This window comes from Pisolithus orientalis, assembly GCF_024613125.1.
Source record: "Pisolithus orientalis strain OTSU chromosome Unknown F5J12scaffold_15, whole genome shotgun sequence".
In the NCBI taxonomy this organism is placed as follows: domain Eukaryota; kingdom Fungi; phylum Basidiomycota; class Agaricomycetes; order Boletales; family Pisolithaceae; genus Pisolithus; species Pisolithus orientalis.
The window spans coordinates 808,728-830,806 of NW_026260796.1; the positions used below are offsets into that span (position 1 = coordinate 808,728).

The 22,079-nt window shown below is 50.0% G+C and overlaps 4 protein-coding genes across 4 annotated transcripts; all 4 read left to right on the forward strand.

The window, feature by feature from the left end:
* Positions 1–2,761: 2,761 nt before the first annotated feature.
* F5J12DRAFT_913279 (uncharacterized protein) lies at positions 2,762–3,854 on the forward strand. Its single transcript, XM_051749090.1, has 4 exons — positions 2,762–2,918; positions 2,978–3,027; positions 3,078–3,293; positions 3,369–3,854. Exons 1-4 carry the CDS (start codon positions 2,858–2,860, stop codon positions 3,462–3,464), a joined length of 423 nt encoding a protein of 140 aa, XP_051599813.1. The 5' UTR covers positions 2,762–2,857; the 3' UTR covers positions 3,465–3,854.
* A 457-nt stretch (positions 3,855–4,311) lies between these two features.
* F5J12DRAFT_940243 (major facilitator superfamily domain-containing protein) lies at positions 4,312–6,541 on the forward strand (the record flags this gene model as incomplete). The annotated part of the gene is made up of 8 exons (XM_051749679.1): positions 4,312–4,801; positions 4,862–4,883; positions 4,945–5,025; positions 5,076–5,166; positions 5,214–5,478; positions 5,538–5,626; positions 5,692–5,774; positions 5,855–6,541. The coding sequence occupies exons 1-8, from the start codon at positions 4,692–4,694 to the stop codon at positions 6,539–6,541; spliced, it is 1,428 nt and encodes a 475-aa protein (XP_051599814.1). The 5' UTR covers positions 4,312–4,691.
* A 10,859-nt stretch (positions 6,542–17,400) lies between these two features.
* On the forward strand, positions 17,401–18,156 carry F5J12DRAFT_116158 (uncharacterized protein). Its single transcript, XM_051738018.1, has 4 exons — positions 17,401–17,652; positions 17,708–17,794; positions 17,852–17,950; positions 18,002–18,156. Exons 1-4 carry the CDS (start codon positions 17,557–17,559, stop codon positions 18,044–18,046), a joined length of 327 nt encoding a protein of 108 aa, XP_051599815.1. The 5' UTR covers positions 17,401–17,556; the 3' UTR covers positions 18,047–18,156.
* A 2,208-nt stretch (positions 18,157–20,364) lies between these two features.
* F5J12DRAFT_940262 (major facilitator superfamily domain-containing protein) lies at positions 20,365–22,055 on the forward strand (the record flags this gene model as incomplete). Its single annotated transcript, XM_051749680.1, has 6 exons — positions 20,365–20,457; positions 20,593–20,673; positions 20,724–20,814; positions 20,862–21,272; positions 21,338–21,420; positions 21,474–22,055. Coding segments are annotated over 6 exons (1,341 nt in total), but the record flags the coding sequence as incomplete, so codon positions are not given.
* Between the last annotated feature and the right edge of the window lie 24 nt (positions 22,056–22,079).

Below are 22,079 nucleotides of genomic sequence, written 5' to 3' on the forward strand. Positions count from 1 at the left end.
ATCTCGTTGAAGCATTGGGTACATGGAAAATGCACATTGGAGACTCCTGGGGATCTTCATCGCACACATCAAATCTTCGAATTTTCGAGTCGACCATCTGCACGCGATAGCGCATGTCAGCAACTTTAACGTCAGGAAGGGGGTCACCGAAGTCCTGTCCAGCTCCCGTTAGGTGCGCTTCATGGAAGACGCCACGGCGGTAGATTCCAGTAGCTTCGCTATGGAGAATATGCGGGTTTGGCTCATCGTAGAACTTACTTAACGCACGCCAACACACTGGCACCTTCTATTTCAGCTTGACCCTTCATAAGGGCGGACATGACAACTGGTCAAGGGCAGTACCCATTACGAGTCCCACAGGCGCAGCATGACTAGTGAGTGTCTCGGTTCACTCAAACACACCATTCGGAGGCACGATCGAATGAGGGTACTGACGCAGTCTGGGTTGACAGACAGATTTCCCGCTGGGATTTTTCCCCTGGACAGTTTCTTCGCAGTATTCGTCTTCTACCCACACGAAAGGGGATGAAAGCATCTTTGTGGCATTTGAGGACACACGCTGAGTTGCACTCCAAGCTCATGATGATGGTGAGCGACTTGCCTTGACTTTAGCGTGACGTGACATACCCCTTTTTCGCATGTCACGTCACGCAACTTCGGACTCGGCTGACTATCGCGTTTGCAGCAGCGCACTGCAGGATGGAGTATGGCACGTATATGGGCAAGCACCGTATACAGAGAGGAGAGCTTGACGATGATATTTCGTCATGCGTTCGGGTTTTGGCCAGAGCCAGAGGATCCAGTAAGGTGTAATCCCACTCGGTACAGCTGGCACCAGCCCGGAAGCAAACTGCTGTGCCATTCGAGGTTAGCGATAACGACGGTCAGAGACTTCGATCATGAGAGACCTACGATATGATCTCAGGAAAGCTCGTGTTGCAAGGTCGTTCCGGAAAGATAGTCAAGTGGTCTGGTGTGATCGTTGACGTCGCTCCGAATCTCTGGTAATAGAGGGAACTTGGAGTCCAACTTATCCCTCGCATTGGATTTGAACGTAGCCAGGATTTTCCGGGTGCCACTACGGAAACAGCTTGTGTATGTGGACCCACTGCATGGTACTTGAAATGTCAATTCGGATAAGCGCCAGCGCCGCCGCCGGGCTCCCTCTCCCTGTCGGAGCCCCAGATTTACACGACTCAGTTTTTGCATGCATAGTTCCTTTTCCCCCTTGCTATTGAGTATTCCAACCTCGCTCGGCCGCCTAAATTTTAGGCGTCGCGTGGGGTTTGTGGTATCTTCTTTTTTTCTTTCTTTCGCTCTGCAGTTTTTTTTTCGTGCTTGATGGATTCAGGAAGACTGCCCTCGTACAGGTCCTCGTACTTATTCAGGTTCCATCCGTATACAAGGGTCAGGCCCTCTGCTCGCGAGAGAGTGACGGTAGGTGCTAGCACCAGTACATGACTCGTTACTTGGGAATGCTGATGGTGACTAGGCCGTGGTGTACGCGTCTGATGAAGAAGGCTTTATCCCGTCGTATCAAACTGTCGTTTCTGATTCCGTGGGGTCTTAATTACATTCCCAAATATCCATGTGCTCATCTCCCTGGCTCCAGAATCCCTCTAGCATCATTGCTCGGAACCTGGACGATGCTGTCAACGTCATGCACTCTGTCGATGCGCCCCGGCGGAAACTGAGCACGTCCACCGTAGTGATAGTAAGTACAACTACTTTCATCGCAGGATGAACGAGATTCAGGATGCATTGCCTAGGATCTATCGTTGTTTATGTGTCGCAAGCCGTCCTCTGCCGCTTGACCGTGAGCACAAAGGGCTGATGACAGAGTTGATGGAACAGCTTCTATCTCATTTCGTGCCCTTGCGACGTTCATCCCATACCCACTTTTCCTTCGTCTAATCCTTCCTTTCGTCTAGCAACTTACGATCTCCGAACCACTGGTGTATGCAGTAAATCCACAGATTAATATATACGGCTATCGTCAAACGTTTACGGTTCGGTTTAAGGGCGTTTCCTTATACCCATTGAGCCGCTGTAACCCAGAGATGTACTAGCGGGAGGTCGGATTTGTCCTATCAAGTTGGGTATGGAAATCGAAAGGTGATAAGTTATTGACTGGGGTGAGTGATAGAAGTAATGAACGACTGGATCTGGAACAGAGGTGATAAGACGGTAAGATACACAATACAAGGGAAGCGATCATGGAATGAAACTGGCAATACGTGAAGGGGGACTAACTACAGGAGCGTGACGGTGTGAAACCAACTTGTGGTATGTACTATTCCACATTAACTCATTCCGCAATATGTCCCATACTTATTGTTCGACTGTCTAGGAATTCCGTTCCAGGATCAAAGGTATCATATTACCCCCGTTGGTCCTGGTATTCATTCACGAAATGGCGGCACTCAAGAGGTTGGTGACTGACAACTCTTCAATGACGAAGAACAGAGCGGACAGATCCACATCCTTAGTGGTACTCCGTGTGCAGCACTTGTGTCATAAAGTTGCCCAATGCCGTGCGCCGTCTCGTGCCTGATAGCGGGCGAGTGCACGACCCATGACCAGACATGGAGAGGCACGTCCCGAATGCGAGGTCGCCTCATATCGAACAGGCTGGTCCCCGTCTGGTATACTTGAGCCCTCGGTGACACGAACCATGATTCCGGAGTTGAAGTTGAATGCGGGCTGGCGATCGGGACAAAACGTCCAGCTACGTATCCTATCAAGTGTGATGGGTTGGATTGGTTGGGCTGAGGTACACCCATATACGATCGCGAGCGTAACGAAGGTCCCTGAATAGCTCGTGCTATTGTGTGAAAATGCCGGTGGTTGGACGAAGATGTCGTACAAGATGGCAAATGTGCCCGGGTATGGTTCCGAGGTTGAAGACAGGCTGTATGGTCAGTGTCTGTTGTCATTGTAGAGGGAGGTAGATTAATAGTAATTGATACGCAGGAAGACCTCACAAGCTATTCTACGGTGGTGTTTGTTTCAGGAGGAGCAGGACAGGTATGTTGTGCGATGGCATAAACCTGTACAATGCTCAATGATGGTCACAGGGAGATTTAGATCTGGGTGCGAGCAGAGCGAAGGTCATAGAACTCTTCAAGACCCGAAACCCCTGTACGTCTATCTCCATCCAAATTATCCCTTTCTCCCTCAAGGAAAGTGTCTCAGCATTTTTGACACTCCCCCTACCGCGATTCGCTCCTGTCCCGCAACAGAGTACCTACACACCATTACACATTTCTTCGTATTATGCTTTAGCAGTGAAAGTAAGTCTTTCCCCAGGGGTTACCTTGACACCCAACTGTCCTCAAATCAGCAAGGTACTAGATGGGGTTATCCAGCGCACAATGTTGCACGAATCTGGAGTGAAGACATCGATTTCGTCCGCTGACGCCATTTGGCGACTGGAGGTTGGTGCGATCGAGATCCATGAATAGTAAACTCTGTTATTATTTGGTGTATGTCACTGACTATTCCTCATTTGAAAGAAGGTTTGGCTGGCGACTGAAGTGCTGAGGTGTCTATATCAGGCAAGTTTGCCGCTTGAAAAAAGCGACCACCTTCGGAGACCTTTAGCATGACATTGGGCCGCTGGAATTCAGCAGGAAGTATAGCATTGGAGTTGGACAGGTGTAGAGAAGATATTCCAGGTAGACTAATAAAAACAATTTCCATTCCTTCTAGGATCATGGGATCTGATTCTCACTGGTAACGTATGCATGTTACAGTAAATGATATATCTTGTGTGGTCAACCGTTGAGGGTGTTCTACGATCCCAAAAGTCAGCTGGACCAATACAGTAGTCGTGTTCCCTGGGACTGTCCGAGTACGACCCTATCTTTCTTGTTCGATTCCGGTGGCGCTACCGAACTTCGAAGGTGGTTCGCTTTTTTGCGAAAGTCTCCCACGCAGTTCCACTCCATTCGCTGATCTTTTTCCGGGCTTTCCACTAGCTCCACATTCCCAACCCCTGATGACGGGCACTTTTGCGTCACAGGTGAAGTGGTGAGGAGTGATGTTCGGGGGTCGGGTTTGACTTGGGGTGTTGCACTACGGTCGTGAACTTCCTCGGTACTGCTCCAATAGGGTTTGCTACGCGTGGCTGAGTAAATATCGCTTCACTTGATAATATTCCTCCTATGACTGTCCTCTTAGGGTGAGAGTAACGTTTGCTCAAAAACATGGGTGGCGAGGGGTCGTTGACGGAGATCTTCGACGGAGATCTTTGATCACGCAGCTCCACCGTGTAAACTAGCAGTATCCTGTGGCTCGGAAGCTGGGTATGAGCGGACAGTTGCATATCGGCCTATGGCATAAAGCTCACTGCCGCTCTAAGCCAGAACGTCTGATCCGACGACTGCATTTTTCTGGAATCTCCTGCTTGCAATCCTCGATGACCCTCTACCAGAGACTGCGGGAGGAGCGTGGTTCCATCAGTTCATTGCCAGATAGGCGTGTCGGAACCGGTCAAGAGGAGCTCTGGATAACCAGTCGAATCGGAAAACGCGCGCAACACCATCATAATCCTCAATTTCAACTTGCTTTTCCTTTCCTCGGTAGCCGCTTGTGCCTAGTGGCTGAAGTTTTGTTGATGGGAATGGCAGAGACGCGATATAAAATGCACCTACTGCGATGGCGGGAGTGCCAGGTTATCGGTCAAAGCCATGTCAGCGTTCCCTTCGTGCATTCTTCCTTCTGAGCATGATCCTCGTCAATGGAGCAAATGGAAACGGTGGGCGATAGCCCTCGTAATCTGGAACCTCATTGCTCCGATGTAAGGCATTCAGCTTCGATACCATATTGGATTCCGAGCTGACGATAATCGTTCTCTCAGTGGAATAGCGAGTACGTTCTATGTGAGCTTGTAGAAGCTCATGGTACCCTTTTCTTTGCACTCATCAGTCATTCTATGTGTAGTCTGGAGTGCAAGGCAAGATACAGGAAGAGTTTGGCACATCGAATACCCTCGCGACTTTAGGCGTGGGGTTATACAATCTCGTGAGCTTAGCCTATCTCTCCTGTATTTATTATTCCAATGCTCCTCCTAGGGTGCTGTATTTGGAGTACTCTTCGGAGGACCACTGAGTGAACTTTATGGCCGTCGGCCGGTATATATCATCTCGTCTATATGTTTCGTTGGTATGCACTTCTTCCCATTCTTTGATGAATATGCTGAGTTTTATCAGTCTTTAGTTTCGGTTCGACACGTTCACCAAATATAACCACTCTCTTGATCTGCCGGGCGTTCATGGGCCCACTCGGGAGTCCTGTCTTCTCGATCTATGGCGGTTCAGTGACGGACCTTTTTACGCCGGAAGAGCGGGGTCCTGTAGCTGCATTATTTACACTCGTGTTACAAGGTGCCCCAACAATCGGGCCTGTTCCGTCATCTTTTTTACGGCCCTTCTTCCCTTGGAGGCGGTTACTCGATTTTATAACCATCTGGGGGGGGTTCTTGCTGCTACCACAATATTGTTTGTCCCCGAAACCGAGCCTGAAACAATTCGAAGGAAGATAGCCGAATCCGAAGGTGTCGTCCCAGATATCAAAGAAATAAATTCCTCCGACAAGTGGACAAAAGCACTACTTACGCCAATCAGTGAGCGCATTTTCTCCAATCCGTCTGTTTTTATCAGGTGCTCATCTACCTTCCCTTTCGTCTAGCCATACTTTGTAATGAACCGATCATGATCTGGACTACGCTGTACCACTCCTTTGTCTTTGGGCTCTTATTCCTTCTCCTCGAGGTGCGTAGGCTGTTACCGTTTTTTTTTTTTTTTTTTTTTTTTTTCTTTTTTTCAGAATCAAATTGATTTGTTCTTCTTAGGCGTACCCGTATATCTACGACACTTATTATTCGATGTCGCGAGAACAAGCAGGTCTGGTCTTCATTACCCCATTCACTGGGAATGTGCTTGGCGTTCTCGTATACTTTGGATTCCACAGGCCGCTATACGAAGCACGCCAGCGCAGAATCCAGGCCGAATCAGGTGGCAAATCAGAGATTGAGCCCGAAGCTCATCTACCCGGCGTTCTTCTTGCATCGCTTCTTACTCCCACCGGGCTATTTTGGTTGGCATTTTCCGCACAACCGGACATACACCACTTTTTCTCCATAATTTCTGGTGTTCCGATTGGAATGGGAATGATCCTCTTACAACTCTCGTTGTTCAACTACTACATTGACCTTTACCCAACGATGTCGGCGTCCGCTATCGCCGCAAACACTGCCGTCCGGAATATCGTAGTGACTATCATGCCGTGCGCCGGGGTGCCACTATACACTTCCTTGGGTATACGCAATGCGAATCTGCTGTTGGCATGCATCAGCTGTATGGGACTCCCAACTGCTGTTATTCTGTATGTCTTCGGAAGAAGACTTCGGGCGGCGAGCAGATGGGCCAAACAGGCCACAGATATTGGCCTGCTTCCGCAAATGAGCATCGAGGCCGCTGCCCCTTTGCTTGCACAACCCCCTCAAAATCACTACGGAGGAACTCATTCCTCCGAGTAGAAGTGTCACGAGTTATGATACTTGTTTTCCGTTTAACGTCCTTACGAACTTGATGTGCCACGTCACGACTTTAAACTTCAGCTCCATCGTTCACCAAAGAAAAATCTCAAGTCGGATAGCACTCCTTATTGTAAGTGTACAGTTTCGCAGTCTAAGATAGCCTTGGGTGGTTAGACATGCTTTGTACTCATCTGGCAGTAGGCTCCTTCGTACCTATATGGATTGTTTTGTAAATTTGCCACACCAGAATACACGCCATTGTCGAGCAGCGCACCAATACCGGAGGAAAATAGAAAGATGGTGATAGTAAACTGCATCACGAGTCCGGCACCTGCCCAAGGCACTGACGGCGATGGACGTACCACAAACACAACAGGAGCCGTTCCCGCTCTCAATTCGTCTGGCGATTGTTCAAGATATGACACTCTTTTTGAGGCTTCTGTATAGCCTTTCAATCACACGGGGATTCTTGACGCCCCATACAAAACTTGTCTTTGCCCTGTCATGTCGTTTCTCAAGAAAATTCGTAGCATTGTGAGTTGAGATGCTTTCGTTTCAACCATCGTGTGCGCTAGCAAGGTCGATTCGTATAAGAATAATAGTTCGAGCTACGGCTCCGATGGGCCTCCCTCCAGTCTTGCGGCGCAGTGATTTCAGATCTGCAAGTGTGCCAAGCACGGAGCAGTTTTCCTGGGACGGTGATCTGCCAGCTGTCTCAGTTCACCGAGGTGGAAGCTGGAAGTTTTACGAAGGGCCGTTCGAGTGCTACCACCAAACCAAGGTCTCCTATGAAGCTTCAAGCTGCTTTGGACTCTTCCCAGTCATGAAACGACCCACCCAGGAAATGGGGAAAGTGGTTTCCCCTCTCCCAGTTCTGCGCTCGAAGCGTCCATTTTTCCCGGCCAAGTTGTTTCGGTGTTGGATGCGCGAGGACGTTCTGGGAGTAGGAAGATAGGCAGTGCTTGACTCGAGATTGTGGAAGGAAGCTTAAATTTAACCAAGACACGAGATACTGTTGGAGTCTCGTGGACTTCAAAGAGAATCGACGAGGTGGCAAGTGATGGGCTTTTTTTTGGAGTGCGACATGCAGGAAACCACCAGTGGTGGGTACGTACATAACATATCTTTGACAAGCGTAGAACCACACGGGCAACCACCAGAGATAAATTAGCTGTCACTGCTCTCGAGGAGGGGAACTAACAGTATAGTGGTTGTCAAAACCCAAAAGATGTGTTTATGAGCTTGGTGGAACCCACCACAGTAGGGGTGAGCACACTCAGGACAAATCGCAACAAGACAGAACGTGGACAGGCATGTGGGATTGAACAACCGAGCGTACGCTCTGATACAGGATGATAGAGAGAGAAAGGAAGAGGGAAAAGAAGATATCCCTGCGCATACATGTAGCACCGATATATATACCCCCAGGATCCAAACAGTGCAACACAGCGAGAGGGATCCGCATGCCCAGACAAGGAGATAGGAGACGTGATAGTGCGGTGCGACAGGAGATGTGACAGCGTGAAGCAGTAGCGTGAGCATGAGTGACGCGTGAGTGGTAAGTGTATGCTTACACCCTCCCGACCCATAAAAAAGGAGCAACGGGGGGTGAGTGAGCTGTACGTGAGTCATTCTTCGTCAACGTCTTCTTCGTCAAAACCCGACCTCCAACTCCGTTCCTCAACCCAAACTTCTTCTTCTAAACCCGACCTCCAACTCCGTTCTTCAACACCCTTTATGGTGGGTGTTCCCTTTCCCAGATGTCCAGCGCCTCACAATCCTCCAAGTCCTTCTTCGTCAACCACTCATCATCCTCTGGCCCAAATCCTAACCACTGCACCAAATATTTCTTCGACCTCCCAGCCCGCTTCTCATCCACTATCCGCTCAATCAAGTTCTCCAACTGGCCGTCCGCTGTGACCACAGGGCCAGGGTGAGGCAGCTCGTGCGAGGGGAAAAGTGTCGTGTCATTGGGCACGAAGGCGCATAGTTGGCTAGCGTGGAATGTGCTACATGCATTTGACGCACGAGGCACGTCCAAGACATAGGTGGATGTATCTGGGGAAGCCGATAGGATGGTATATGGGCCATCATACCGTGGCATAAACTTGGCTACACGATTGGTACCATTAGTAATGTACTCATGACGACGATGTTTTGTAGATAACCAAACCTTGTCCCCGATTGCAAACCTCGGATCGGGGACGTGGCGATGATTAGCCACATGAGCCTGTGCTGCCTTAGCTGCAAGGAGATTATCGCATGCTTCCAGGACGTCCATATCTAGGCGAGCCAGAAAACTGGCTGTGTCGCTGTTTTCGGTCTCACCAGCCTCTGGAGCGGAAATGGGAGGCAGAAGACGAGGGGAGCGTCCCAGGTGAAGCTGGAAAGGCGAAAACCCTGTGCTGTTGTTAAGGGTGTTCATGATGTGAAAACGCACCTGAGGCAGGGCCTTGACCCAGCCTTTCTGATTACACTCGACGTGGAATCGAATGCACTGGTTGACGGTCTTGTTGGTGCGCTCACTTGCCCCATCCGTCTGAGGATGGTAAGATGATGACATCTTAAGCTTAACGCCCGTCAGTTTATGAAGCGATTTCCAAAAACGAGACACAAAAAGCTTATCACGATCTGATATGATCTCTAAAGGAAGACCGTTCTCGCAGTACCAGTGGTCAAAGAACAAGGAGGCGAACTCCGAGGCAGTGATGGAACTCCGACAGGGCACAAGACGTATATCCGCACCAAGGCGATCTGTCATCGTGACAATCATGTTGAAGCCGTGGTCCTCCGGCAGGGGACCAATGAAGTCGACAGCGACCGAGTCACCCCGAGCGTCTGGGACAGGCAAGGGGTGCAGCGGGCCCGCAGGTGCTGTGGTAGGCGACTTGTTGCGTGCACAGTGGGTGCAGGCAGGAACATACACGGATGTGAGATCACGATGCATGTTGGGCCAGTAGAAGGAGTTACGTAGAGCTGCGTAGGTCTTATCCGTGCCAAAGTGGCCTAGGGCGTCATGGGCAAGGTGGAAGAAACGTTCGCGAAGGGAGTGTACATGAGGAATTACCAGGCGGCCTGCAAGGTACAACAGACCGTCACGTTCCTGCAGGCCGGGAAGTGAATCGAGGAGTGAGAAAAGACGCCGGCAGAAGGGGTCTTCTGTGTACCCTTTCAATATTTCCACCGTTAACGACTTGTCTACCTCAACCGTTGACACCGCAGCGACGGGGGGAGCATCGTCAGAATGACGAGACAATGCATCAGCACCGACATTACGCTCGCCTGGAACATACTGAATAGTCAGGTCAAACTGTGACATGTACTCCTGCCAGCGAGCCTGATGCCGAGAGAGGTCGCGCTGTAAAGCAAAGTTCTGAAGAGTACGATGATCTGTATATACCAACACCGGGGCACCAAGTAGCTCGACCCTCCATTTCTTTAAGGCGCGGATGATGGCAAGGAGTTCCTTCTCATGTACAGGATAGTTGAGTTCAGCGCTACGAAGGGGTGTAGAATCGAATGCAACCAGCCGAGCCGTTTCCCAGGTGGGTCCCCAAGAAAGGATTGCCCCAGTACGGAAATCCGAGGCATCGCATGTAAGAAATATGTGATTGTCACCTGGATTATCGTGGTCGATGGTCGTCAGACAATGAGGACTGACCACGAGATCCTTGATGGCCTGAAATGCCTGCTGGTGGTCACTCGTCCACACCAGGAACTTGAGTTCTGCCACCTTGGTCGTCAACGTATTCAGGATGCGAGTGTGTTCCGTGAGATTGGGAAGGTGATCAGCGACGTAACGGACAAGACCAAGGAAGGCACGCATGTCAGTGACCGACCGTGGAACTGGCCAATCGAGAATCCTCGTGATCTTGGAGGAATCAGGCTCGATCCCTTGTGCAGAAATGCGGTGACCAAGGAAAAGCACGTCAGTGCAGAACAGCTGAGTCTTCTTAAGGGAGCAAAATAACTTAGCCTTGCAGAGAGCCTGCAAGACCGCACGAACATTTCGTTCATGTTCCTCGAGCGTCTGTGACCAGATGATAATGTCATCAAGATAGACATGGCAAATGCGACCTATCAGGTGACGGAGAGCAGCAGACATGCGACGTTGATGAACCGCAGGGGCATTCCTCACGCCCATGGGCATGACAGTCCACTCATACAGGCCCCAAGGTGTGTGTACAGCCAGCCACTTGATGTCATCTGGGTGGACCTTGGTCTGGAAGAACGCATTAGTCATGTCCAACTTTGCGAAGTACTTGCCCTTGGCACAATCGCGAAGGATCTCATCGATGCGGGGCAGTGGGTGATTATCTGGTACAGTGTTCAGGTTGAGTTGTCGGAAGTCGTTCACCCAACGAGGTAACGCTGTAGGATCTGCCTTCGGGATGATGAAGGCCGGTGAGGAGTGTGTGCTATTGGAGGGCCATAACCGCCCTGCATCGAGATGCTGTTGTAACAACGTTTTCCATGCCTCGCGGTATTTCTTTGGGCAATCATACGACCGAAGTTGGATGACCTTGTTGGCGTTTTTGGGCTGTACACGGAAAAGGACGTCATCAGGCAGGGCATCCGTGGGTGGAATATCAACAGGGAACCAGTCAGCGAACTCATGCTTGAGTCGCGCATCACGCTTTGTCAGCTCTTCTGCAGCGGCGAGAACCTCAATGCGGTGCTGTACCGCACCAATGATATCCACCCCACAGACCGGAGTGGCTGCCACCTCAACAAGTTCACGATACTTAGGCAAGACACCGCATAACTCTTCAAGAACCACATTCTTAAGTTGTTTAACTGCTTGAACAGTAGGAATCACTGGCTGCGAGGGAGTAGAGACAGGAACCGGGGGAGGGTTTATTAAGTCGTAACCAGTATCTTTATCCACACATGTACAGAGAGCGTGATCGATAACAAGCTGATTATGCGAAAGAAAAGGAAGTCCTAACAAGAGGGGAGTACACAGACAGGGCACAATGATTGCGCGAACAGAACGTGAATGGAAACGTGCATCAGGAGAAAGACAAGACAGGACAACGTAATTCTGCAGGGACATGACCTCCCGTTCACCAGAAGAAAGCGCCACCGAAACATCAAGAGACTTGTGCAGCTGGCGGTGCCGAAGACCCAGCTTTGTGACAAGGTTTTCATCAATCAGAACTAGATGTGAACCGCTGTCAATCAGTGCTTTTACAGGCAGAGGGAAGGTCAAACTAGGTCCTTCAAGAAGACAGGACCATCGAAGGTGGGGAACTGAAAGAGGCGCGACGTACTCTTCACCTGAATCAGTTCCATCCCCAAGGGCAGCAGAAGGCATGACGACAGCGATGGTATCCACATTGTCGTCAACTTCGGTGATGCGAGCACACTTCGCTGCTGGCTCTTCCTCGACGACAGCGGCAACCGGCTTGGCACGCTTCTTACGAGCAGCCTCAACATCTGCGGCAGTCAACGTCTTGTAGTTCTTAGCATCAGGGAAGTCGTTCGGACAATTATGTGTAGTGTGGTTTTGAAAGAGACGACGACACTTGAAACACCCAGAGTTATTGCGGAGGAGTTGGCGTTCCTCAACAGTGAGAGCAGGGGGACGAGTACGAGTACGGCTGTCTGGTACCTTTGAGGTCGATGCGGTGGTATTGGCTGAGCGACTAGGCTGAAAGGGCTTCTTACGAAGGGCTGCATCGATCTTTGCAGCATCGTGGACACGTTTCTCGTCGAGGAGACGGACCAAGTCGAGCCATGCACGGAACCACTTTTTACGATGAGTAGCAGTCAGACGATATTCTGCAGTAAGGTCCGGGTGCATGTGTGACTCCAAGTGGAAACGGAGATGGTCTTCGGTAAGGTGGAACTCGCTTCCTCGCAATAAGACATTCAGGCTTTCTACTTCGATGGCCCACAGATGGAAGGCCTTATTCCCCTGTGTCGACGACAACATTTTCTGCTGTATAGCCTCTGCCCAATCGCTGGGGAGCCAATACATACGAACCTCGTCCATAAATTCAGAGAAGGATAGGGCAGTCAGTCGACTACCGTTGTTACTGATCCAATCTTGCACGCGAGGATCTAAAAGGTGACCCGCGACCTTAGCAACCTGGACATCCTCAGCTACACTCTTCAGCCGAAAATAATTTTCGCAGCCCAGCTCCCAGCTCCACAACCCTTCTGGGGTGATATCACCTGCCGTCAAGAAGGGAGGATTTTTACCAGGCACAGTGTTTTCACACCGCGCCGTCTGAGACTGGGTCGAAGACATTATAATAACAGGGAAGACCGCTGTGGAGCTGTCTGACGACGAGGAACTATCGGTGGTCGCAGGAGACGCTGGATGCGCGTACAGGGACGACACTGGTGACAGGGGAACATGCGCAGAAGGGGCGGATGGAGACGATGTGGCGCTAGGCAGAGCCACAGGTGGTGGTGTGGGTGGCAGCGGGAGGGAGGCGGCACGGGACTGAGACAGCGAGGGCGAAAGCGAGGACAACGGAGATGACAACGATGTCGCCGGCAGGGGACCGTTCCCTCGACTACAGGTAGTCAAGGGCACAGGAACGGAGGGGGTGCGACGAGACGGCAGCTTGACACCTTTACCAGGCGTCGACATGCGCTATGGCACGTTCAAAAAAAGTGGAACCCACCACAGTAGGGGTGAGCACACTCAGGACAAATCGCAACAAGACAGAACGTGGACAGGCATGTGGGATTGAACAACCGAGCATACGCTCTGATACAGGATGATAGAGAGAGAAAGGAAGAGGGAAAAGAAGATATCCCTGCGCATACATGTAGCACCGATATATATACCCCCAGGATCCAAACAGTGCAACACAGCGAGAGGGATCCGCATGCCCAGACAAGGAGATAGGAGACGTGATAGTGCGGTGCGACAGGAGATGTGACAGCGTGAAGCAGTAGCATGAGCGTGAGTGACGCGTGAGTGGTAAGTGTACGCTTACACTTGGTTCCTGCTGCCAAGCCTGTCCTGTGCGGAGTTCGAGCAAACCACACCACTTTTGCACCAGAATTTCTGACGCCTTCAATCCACTGCACCCCTTGCACTGGCGGGTTCTATTCGGGTATCATCTCATTGAAGCACAGGCAACGATAACCAGAGATTCTTGGGACGTCTTTCGCACACCCATTCGCCTGCCTTAGACACAGAATTTTCAGTCGACTGCCTACTAGTTTCTACACACTGCAGCTGCACGGCGGACCCTCGACTCCATTTTTTTTCTTGAAGTTACTTCAGCGCCCTTAAGAACCTAAGTCACTGTGGCTGCTGACAGCTCAAGGCCAAGACGAAGTGGATATATTTTAGTTTTCAAGATAAGGGTTCATACGTCAAGGTACAGGTGATTAGTGATGCACGCATGATGAGGCAATGATACGAAGCCTATCAAGGATAGGGTCAAGAATATTTCCTCGCTGTCGTCGAGCCTGTTTTCTTGGCCGTTGTCGAGTCTGTTGACGGGGGCATAAGTCATCGGGAATGTGGTCTGAGGGAATCAACCAGCCGTGCTTGGTGTACTTATGCGCGTTCTTATTCACGGCTGGCGGCCTGCAAAGAGTAACCCGCCAGTGCCAACTGTCAATACCCATGCAAGATGTCGACAAGAGTACCTCTTTGATTTCCCTCCACTCTGCCTTGCACATCAGTACCAAGGGCACATCGAAGTTGGATGACGTCTGTGACCTCACCCACTCTCGGGTTGCTTGGGTTTGACGGGTGGAGTGACGCGTCTATGAACCAGCGAAGTCGCATCTGGAGCTAGAAAGATGATACCTACGCGTAACAGTTTTCCGATGCCTTACAGGGTACATTTTTGGCAACAGCTACTGTTTTGCATTCGGTGGGCTGTTCGTATGAATCACTGCTGTACCATAGTAGTTAATGCCAAGATACAATGAGGATCCAATAAACTTACCAATCTTCGGGGGGCATGATCGATGACAAGGGTAGGGGTGCAGTTCGAGACTGAGCTCGGGGTAAGCATTGGGGGCTGTACCACAGCAGGTCATCCAAAACAAGCAGGTAGGCCGTGGCCTGCGGTTGCTTCAGCTTCTCCTGTCTCGGACGGCAACAGTAATACTAGCGGGTTACCACTGATCGGGTTTGGCTCTTGCCACTGTCGTTCATCAGGACATGTACTATCACCAGTCAAAACTTATTGTTTCGATCAACTGACGGCGGCGGCGATCGCTGTTCAACCCATACAAGAAATCCCTGGACTCCTTCCGTAGTACGACTTGTGAAAGCCTTCGCTGCATAGCATAGGAGGCGGTGAGTTCCCTCACGACACTGTTACGCCATACATACATATACGTAGCACCATCAGTTGGCGAAGCAATGGACTTGCGTCGAACGTCGAACAAGACCATAAATGTGAGGTTCGGGGAAATGAGCGCGAAATTCAAATAACAATACAAGTCCATGAGTCTGATGGTGAGTGCTCTTAGTGATGGTGGAATCCCTAAAATGTTTAGAGATTGAAGTACCCACCCATTAGGCGACCTTACTCATCTGACGCAACTCCATGGATTAGTGCGACTTGGCCCTCACTACTGCTGGGAATTTCCTCACGAAAGGCGGAGGATCAGAGGACTGGCAGTGCTCAAAGACCGGTTTTGATAGTCCTCGGGGAAATAAAATCCAGATGCACCAATTGAAGTGCTCATCACGTGTGGTGATTAGCTCTTTAACAACACAGGGTGCATCAGCCGGGGATCAGAAGATATTGCCTTGCTTAAGAGCGAAAGGGGCGGGGAGAAGGGGAAATGTGAGGATCAACATGCATTGCAGGACGATATGATTCTTGCGTATTGTTCCCATGTTGCAAATTCGAATGCATGACAATGGCGAGTTGGGAGCAAGAGCGATCTGCGAGTTGTTTCAATATATCGAGGTGTAAGTTGGGGTCGTCAACGATGCCACTCGATTGTCACCATCAAACCAAATTGTGGCCCATACCCTTGCCAAGCCTTGAGTTTCTTCGAACTCCCCCAGCTGCGCCCGGGAGGGTAGCCTCCCAGGCCAATGGAAAGAGCCGTTTTCCCTCCCCAACTCCCAGTTCCAAGTGTATGCTTCCAGATGTCACAACGGTCACGATGGGTGCGCGAGGGGGGCTCTGCAGGTGGAAAAAGGGCCGGACCCGGGAGGCGAAAGACGGTTTGGATTGAACAGGGAGAGGTGGAGTACAATAGCTTGGAACATTCCTTCCAATTCGATGAGGTGGGATTTGAAAATTTTAAGCGGGACTGTGGCCAAGTGTGGCATGTCAAGCTTAAGTTGTTGGTTACTTCGCGGAATCTTCGACAACGGAGAAAAACATGCAAATAATTGCGGAGAAAAACAATGGATATTTCGCTCTTGACGAGGGGGCAGCCGAGGAAAAAAGGTATTGATACTATTGCCGTTGTCAAGAGACATGTTCGTCTGTTTAAGAAGTCCACCAATCGAACCCTTCGGCGTTTAATTTGCGGAGTTCGTGCGAGTGCTCGGCGATGGTCAGCAGACTTGCACCACTTTTGCACCAGATCATTCCAGAATCCAGCCCAAGTTTTTGACCTCCTGAACATCCGCTTGCAGATTTGCAACGACTGCCTCTTCAACCGCGATGCTCGAGCCTTAGTTCGTCGAAGCGTTGGGGGCATGGCAAAAGGAACAACGGAGAGTCTTGGAGAACTTTTATCGCACACATCAAATCTTCTGTTTAGAACAGAATTTTTCGAGTCGAACATCTGCACACGATAGTGCACGTTAGCAACGTCAACGTCAGGGAGGGGGTCACCGAAATCTTGTCCAGCTCCGGTTGGTGCGCTTCGCGACAAATGCAGTGGTGATACTTCGTTATGGAAAATATGCGGGCCTGGCTTATCGCAGAACTTACTTGATGCACGCCAATACACACTGGCATTTCCTACTTCAGCTTCTTGATCCTTCAGAAGGGCGGGTATAACAACTGGCCAAGGGCAGTGGCAATCGGGAGTCCCACAGCGCATGCACGACTAGTGAGTGTCTTGGTTCACTCAAACATACACCGGTCATGATTGGATGAGGATATTGACACGGCCTTGGTTGACGGACAGATTTCTTGTTGGGATTTTCTCTGTTGCGAACAATTTCTTCGCTGTGTCTTCGTCTTCTACCCACACCAAAGGGGATGAGAGAATCTTTGCGGTATTTGAGGACACACGCTGAGTTGCACTCCAAGCTCATGATGACGGTGAGCGACTTGCCTTGAATTTAGCGTGGTGTGACATGCCCCTTTTTGGCATGTCTCGTCACGCAACTTCGGATCCGGCTGACACTGCGCTCGCAACAGTGCACTTCTAGGGTGGAGTATGGCATGTATACGGACAAGCACCGTGTACAGAGAGGAGAGTTTGACGATGATATTTCGTCGTGCGACAGGGTTTTGGCCAGAGCCAGAGGATGCAGTGTGGTGCAATCCCGTTCGCTACAACTGGTACCAGTCTGGAAGCAAACTGTTGTGCTATTCTAGGTTAACGGTAACGACAGTCAGAAACCTCGATCATGAGAGACTTACGATGACTTCAGGAGTGTTTATGTTGCAAGGTCATTCTGGAAGGATAGTCAGATGGTCTGGTGTGATCGTGGACGTCGCTCTGAATGTCTGGCAACGAAGGTAACTTGGAGTTCAACCCAGGAGGAGGTCTCGCATCGGATTTGAACGTAGCCAGGGTTTTCCGGATACTTCCACGGAAACAGATCGTATGTGGACCCACTCCATGGTACTTGAAATGTGAATTCGAATAAGCGCCAGCGCCGCCGCTATTAGGCTCCAACTTCAATGTCCTACTGACCCTGGCAGGGTCTCAGATGACTGGACAACTTAGTTTATGCACGCATCGTTCCCTTCTTTTTTTTTTTTTTTCCTCCCCTTTCTATTGCATATTTCAGCCCTGCTTGGCTGCCTAAATTTTAGGCGTCGCGCAGGGTTTGTGGTATCTTCTTTTTTTCTTTCTTTCTCCCTACAGATTTTTCTTCGCACTTGATGGATTCGGGAAGACTTCCCACCTACAGGTCCTCGTACTTGTTTAGGTTCCATCCGTATGCAAGGGTCAAGCCTTCTGCCCGCGAAAGAGTGACGGTAGGTGCTGGCAGTAGTTCATAGCTCGCTACTTGGGAATGCTGATGGTGACTAGGCCGTGTTGTACACCTCTGACGACGACAATCTTTTATCCGACGAACAAGGCTTTGTCCTGTCGTATCAAACTGCCATCCCAGACACTGTAAGGTCATGGTGACATTCCCAAATATCCGTGTGTTGATCTCCTTGGCTCGAGAAGCCCTCTAGCATCATTGCTCGGAACCTGGACGATGCTGTCAACGTCATGCACTCCGTCGATGATCCCCGGCGGAAGCCGAGCATGTCCACCATAGTGGTTGTAAGTACAGTTGTTTTCATTGCAGAATGAATGTCGTCATGTATTGCGTAGGACCTGGCGTTGTTGATGTGTCGCAAGCCACCCTCTACCGCTTGATCGTGAGTTTGAAGGGCCAGTAATCCCAGCTGTAATAGGGAAGATGAAACAACTTCTATCTCATTTCGTACATCCTTGTGACGTTCATCCCATACCTACGTTTCCCTTGTCTAACCCTTCCTTCAGTCTAGTAACACAAGATATCCGGACCTCTGGTGCACGGAAGCGTAGAATCAGCAGGCTGTTATTTATGGCTATCATCGAACGTTAGCAGTCCGTTTTAAGGACCTCTCCTGTGCCCTTTAAGTCGCTTTGCAGACTTGAAGCTTGTGGGAAGGAGAGGCGACATCGAGATGTACTGGCAAAAGGTCGGACTTATACTGTGAAGTTGGGTATAGAAATTATGAAAGGTGACAAGTGATTGACTAGGGCGAGTGATCGAAAACAATGAGCTATTGGAACTGCAACTGCAACAGAGGCGACAAGACGATAACATACATAGTACAAGGGAAGGGATGAAAGCTATTCTGTCACGTTAGCTATTCATTCCGCAATATGTTTCATACCCATTGATCGATTGTCTGGAGATTCCATTCTGGGATCAAAAATGATATCGAAGGTTCACTTGTCCACGTTGATTCTGGCATTCATTCACGGAGTAGCAGCACCTGATCTAGAGCTTGGAGACTAGTGACTCTTCTAAAGATGCGGATTTGTCTACTGTGTCTAGTGCTTCAGTGATACCCCGTTGTAAAGTGGCCCAACGACGTGCACCATGTCGTACCCGATAGCGGGTGAATGTATGGTTCATGACCAGACATGGAGAGGCACGCCCCATATCCGAAGTCACCACATATCCGAACAATCATTTAGGATCGCAAGCGTAACGAAGGCTCCTGAAGGTCTCGTGTTATTGTGTAAAATCGCCGATGGTTGGACCCGTGCGAGACTGTGTGCTGGCTAACTGCATCTAGTACCTTGTCGATTCGAGGAAGCTGACTTTCAAGGTAACCTCTGGGAGAATACTCACATCCGATGGCGAATTATCGGCTGCACGAGCGTAATGGACAGGAACGTGTAACGGTGTGTGGATGATTTGTTGCAGGAGAGCAATGAATGAGGTAGGAGGGGTGTCGAAGACGGTGAGACATTTTCCCCAAGGGAGATAGGGATAAACTGGGGTCTTGAACACCCCGTACGAGTTCTGACCTTCAGTCTGTTCGCGCCCTCTAAATCTACTTGTGACCATCATCAAGCACTGTGCAGGTTTAAGCCATCGCACGACATACCTTCACGAGGTCCTGAGGGCAGAGAAGGTCAAGGTAATGCCGCTCCCTCCAACAACAGACACTGCCGCAAAATAGCTTGCAAAAACCGAATGTCCGAGTCCTCCTGCGTATCAAACGCCGTTAACCTACCCATTCTCGGAACTGCACACAGGTACTTTCGTGGTCTCGTACAACATCCGCATCCGGAGTAAAAGTAAAGGCATCGATGGACATTACTAGCGTGATCGTGGGTGTATGTGGTCTCATCGGACTGGGTGACGGAGTTGCCCACGTGTTACTGGCTATTCCCTACTTGTAGAACGTTTGGCTGGTAACTGAAGTGCAATTGAAAGTGTCAAGCTGGCTTTGTAGAGGTCGAGTAATTATCTTGTTTTCGTGGCGCATACTGTGTTCCGGAAGAACTTGATCCCGTTTCATTCGCTGGACGTCTCCAGAACTTGTCTAGAACAGACCTTTTTCCGCGGCATTCCACTGGCTCCGCATTTCCAACCTGTGCGCTTCGAAAAGGATGTCCTGGTGGGCACTTTGCGTCACAAGTAGTATTAGTAAAGAGGAAGGCAGTAATATTCGGGGGGTCGGATTTGGTTTGGGATCATTCCTTGACTATGCAGCTCCACTTTGTAAACCTGGCGGGATCCTGTGGCTCGGAAACAGTAGATGTTAACGCCGGCAGTTTTATATGGGCCTATAGCATAATACTCAAATTCCAATAGGAAGAATGTCTAATCTGACGACTACCCGTTTCTGGAACCTTCTTCCTGCAATGACCCCCCTGAGACCAAGAGGAGCGCCGGTTCCATCAGTTTATTGCCGGACAGACATGTCGGAACCGGCCGAGAGGTTGGACCTCTGGACCACGGATCGAATCGGTAAACGCACGCAATGACTTCACCTTCGATCTAACCATACTCGCAAGGCTAGAGCAATTCTCAATTTCAACTTGCCGTGCGTTCCTTCGGTTGCCACTCGTATCCAACGGCTGGATTTCGTTTATGGGAATGGCAGAGATGTGATATAAAATGCACCTACTGCGATGGCAGGAGTGCCAGGTTATCGGTCATAGCCATGTCAGCGTTCCCTTCGTGCATTCTTCCTTCTGAGCATGATCCTCGCCAATGGAGCAAGCGAAAACGGTGGACGATAGCCCTCATAATCTGGAACCTCATTGCTCCAATGTACGGCGTTCAGCTTCGGTACCGTATTGGATTGCGAGCTGACGATAATTGTCCTCCAGTGATATGGCGAACACGTTCTATGTGCGTTTGTAGAAGCTCATGGTGTTCTTTGCTTTGCATTGATCAGTCGTTCGATGTGTAGTCTGGAGTGCAAGACCAGGTACAGGAAGAGTTTGGCACATCGAATACCCTCGCGACTTTAGGTGTGGGGTTATACAATCTCGTGAGCTTAGCCTATCTTCCCTGTACTTATCATTCCAATGCTCTTCCTAGGGCGTTGTATTTGGGGTACTCTTCGGAGGACCACTGAGTGAACTTTATGGTCGTCGACCGGTATATATCGTCTCATCTATATGTTTCGTTGGTATGCACTCCCTCCCATTCTTTGATGAATATGCTGAGTTTTATTAGCCTTCAGTCTCGGTTCAACACTTTCGCTAAATATATTCGCTCTCTTGATCTGCCGGACACTTATGGGCCTATTTGGGAGTCCTGTCTTCTCGATCTACGGTGGCTCAGTGGCAGACCTTTTTACGCCGGAAGAACGAGGCCCGGTGGTTGCATTATTTACACTCGTGTTACAAGGTGCCCCAACCATCGGGCCTGTCCCGTCCTCTTTGCTAGGGCCCTTTTTTCCTTGGCGACGGCTACTCGATCTTATAACCATCTGGGGTGGGGTTCTTGCTACCGTCACAATATTGTTCGTCCCCGAAACCGAGCCTAGAACAATTCGAAGGAAGATAGCCGAATCCGAAGATGTCGATATCAAAGAAATAAATTCCTCCAGCAAGGTTTGGACTAAAGCACTACTTACGCCGATCAGTGAGTACTTTTTCTCCAATTCATCCGTTTGTATCGGGTACTCATCTACCTTCCCTTTTCTTCAGCCATACTTCGTAATGAACCTATCATGATCTGGACTACGCTATACCACTCCTTTGTCTTTGGGCTCTTGTTCCTTCTCCTCGAGGTGCGTAGGCTGTTACCCACCTTTCTTCAGAACTAAATTGATCTTTTCCTCAGGTATACCCGCATATCTACGACACTCATTATTCTATGTCGCGAGAACAAGCTGGTCTGGTCTTCATTGCCCCATTCGTTGGGAATGTGCTTGGCGTTCTCGTATACTTTGGATACCATAAACCACTGTACGAAGCGCGCCAACGCACAATTCAGATCGAATCAGGTGGTAAATTAGAGATTGAGCCTGAAGCCCGCCTACCTGGTGTTCTTCTTGCATCGCTTCTTACTCCCATCGGATTATTTTGGTTGACGTTTTCGGCACAGCCGGACATACATCATATATTCCCTACGCTTTCAGGTGTTCCGATTGGGATGGGAATGACTCTCTTGCAACTTTCGTTATTCAACTACTACATTGACCTTTACCCAACTATGTCGGCATCCGCTATCGCTGCAAACACTGCCGTCCGGAATATCGTAGCGACTGTGCTGCCGACCGTCGGGGTGCCACTATACACTTCCTTGGGTATACGCAATGCGAACGTGTTATTGGCATGCATCAGCTGTATAGGGCTCCCGACTGGTGTTATTTTGTATGTTTTCGGAAGAAAACTCCGGGCGGCGAGCAGATGGGCCAAACAGGCCGCAGGTGCTAGCCCGCTTCCG

Coding starts and splice junctions, on each gene's coding strand:
- F5J12DRAFT_913279 (XM_051749090.1), top strand. CDS start 2,858: ATGTCGTACAAGATGGCAAATGTGCCCGGGTATGGTTCCGAGGTTGAA. Junction 3,028..3,077: donor TTTCAGGAGGAGCAGGACAG/GTATGTTGTGCG, acceptor TGATGGTCACAG/GGAGATTTAGATCTGGGTGC. Junction 3,294..3,368: donor ATTATGCTTTAGCAGTGAAA/GTAAGTCTTTCC, acceptor GGGGTTATCCAG/CGCACAATGTTGCACGAATC.
- F5J12DRAFT_116158 (XM_051738018.1), top strand. CDS start 17,557: ATGGATTCGGGAAGACTTCCCACCTACAGGTCCTCGTACTTGTTTAGG. Junction 17,795..17,851: donor AAACTGCCATCCCAGACACT/GTAAGGTCATGG, acceptor TGGCTCGAGAAG/CCCTCTAGCATCATTGCTCG. Junction 17,951..18,001: donor GCATGTCCACCATAGTGGTT/GTAAGTACAGTT, acceptor TGTATTGCGTAG/GACCTGGCGTTGTTGATGTG.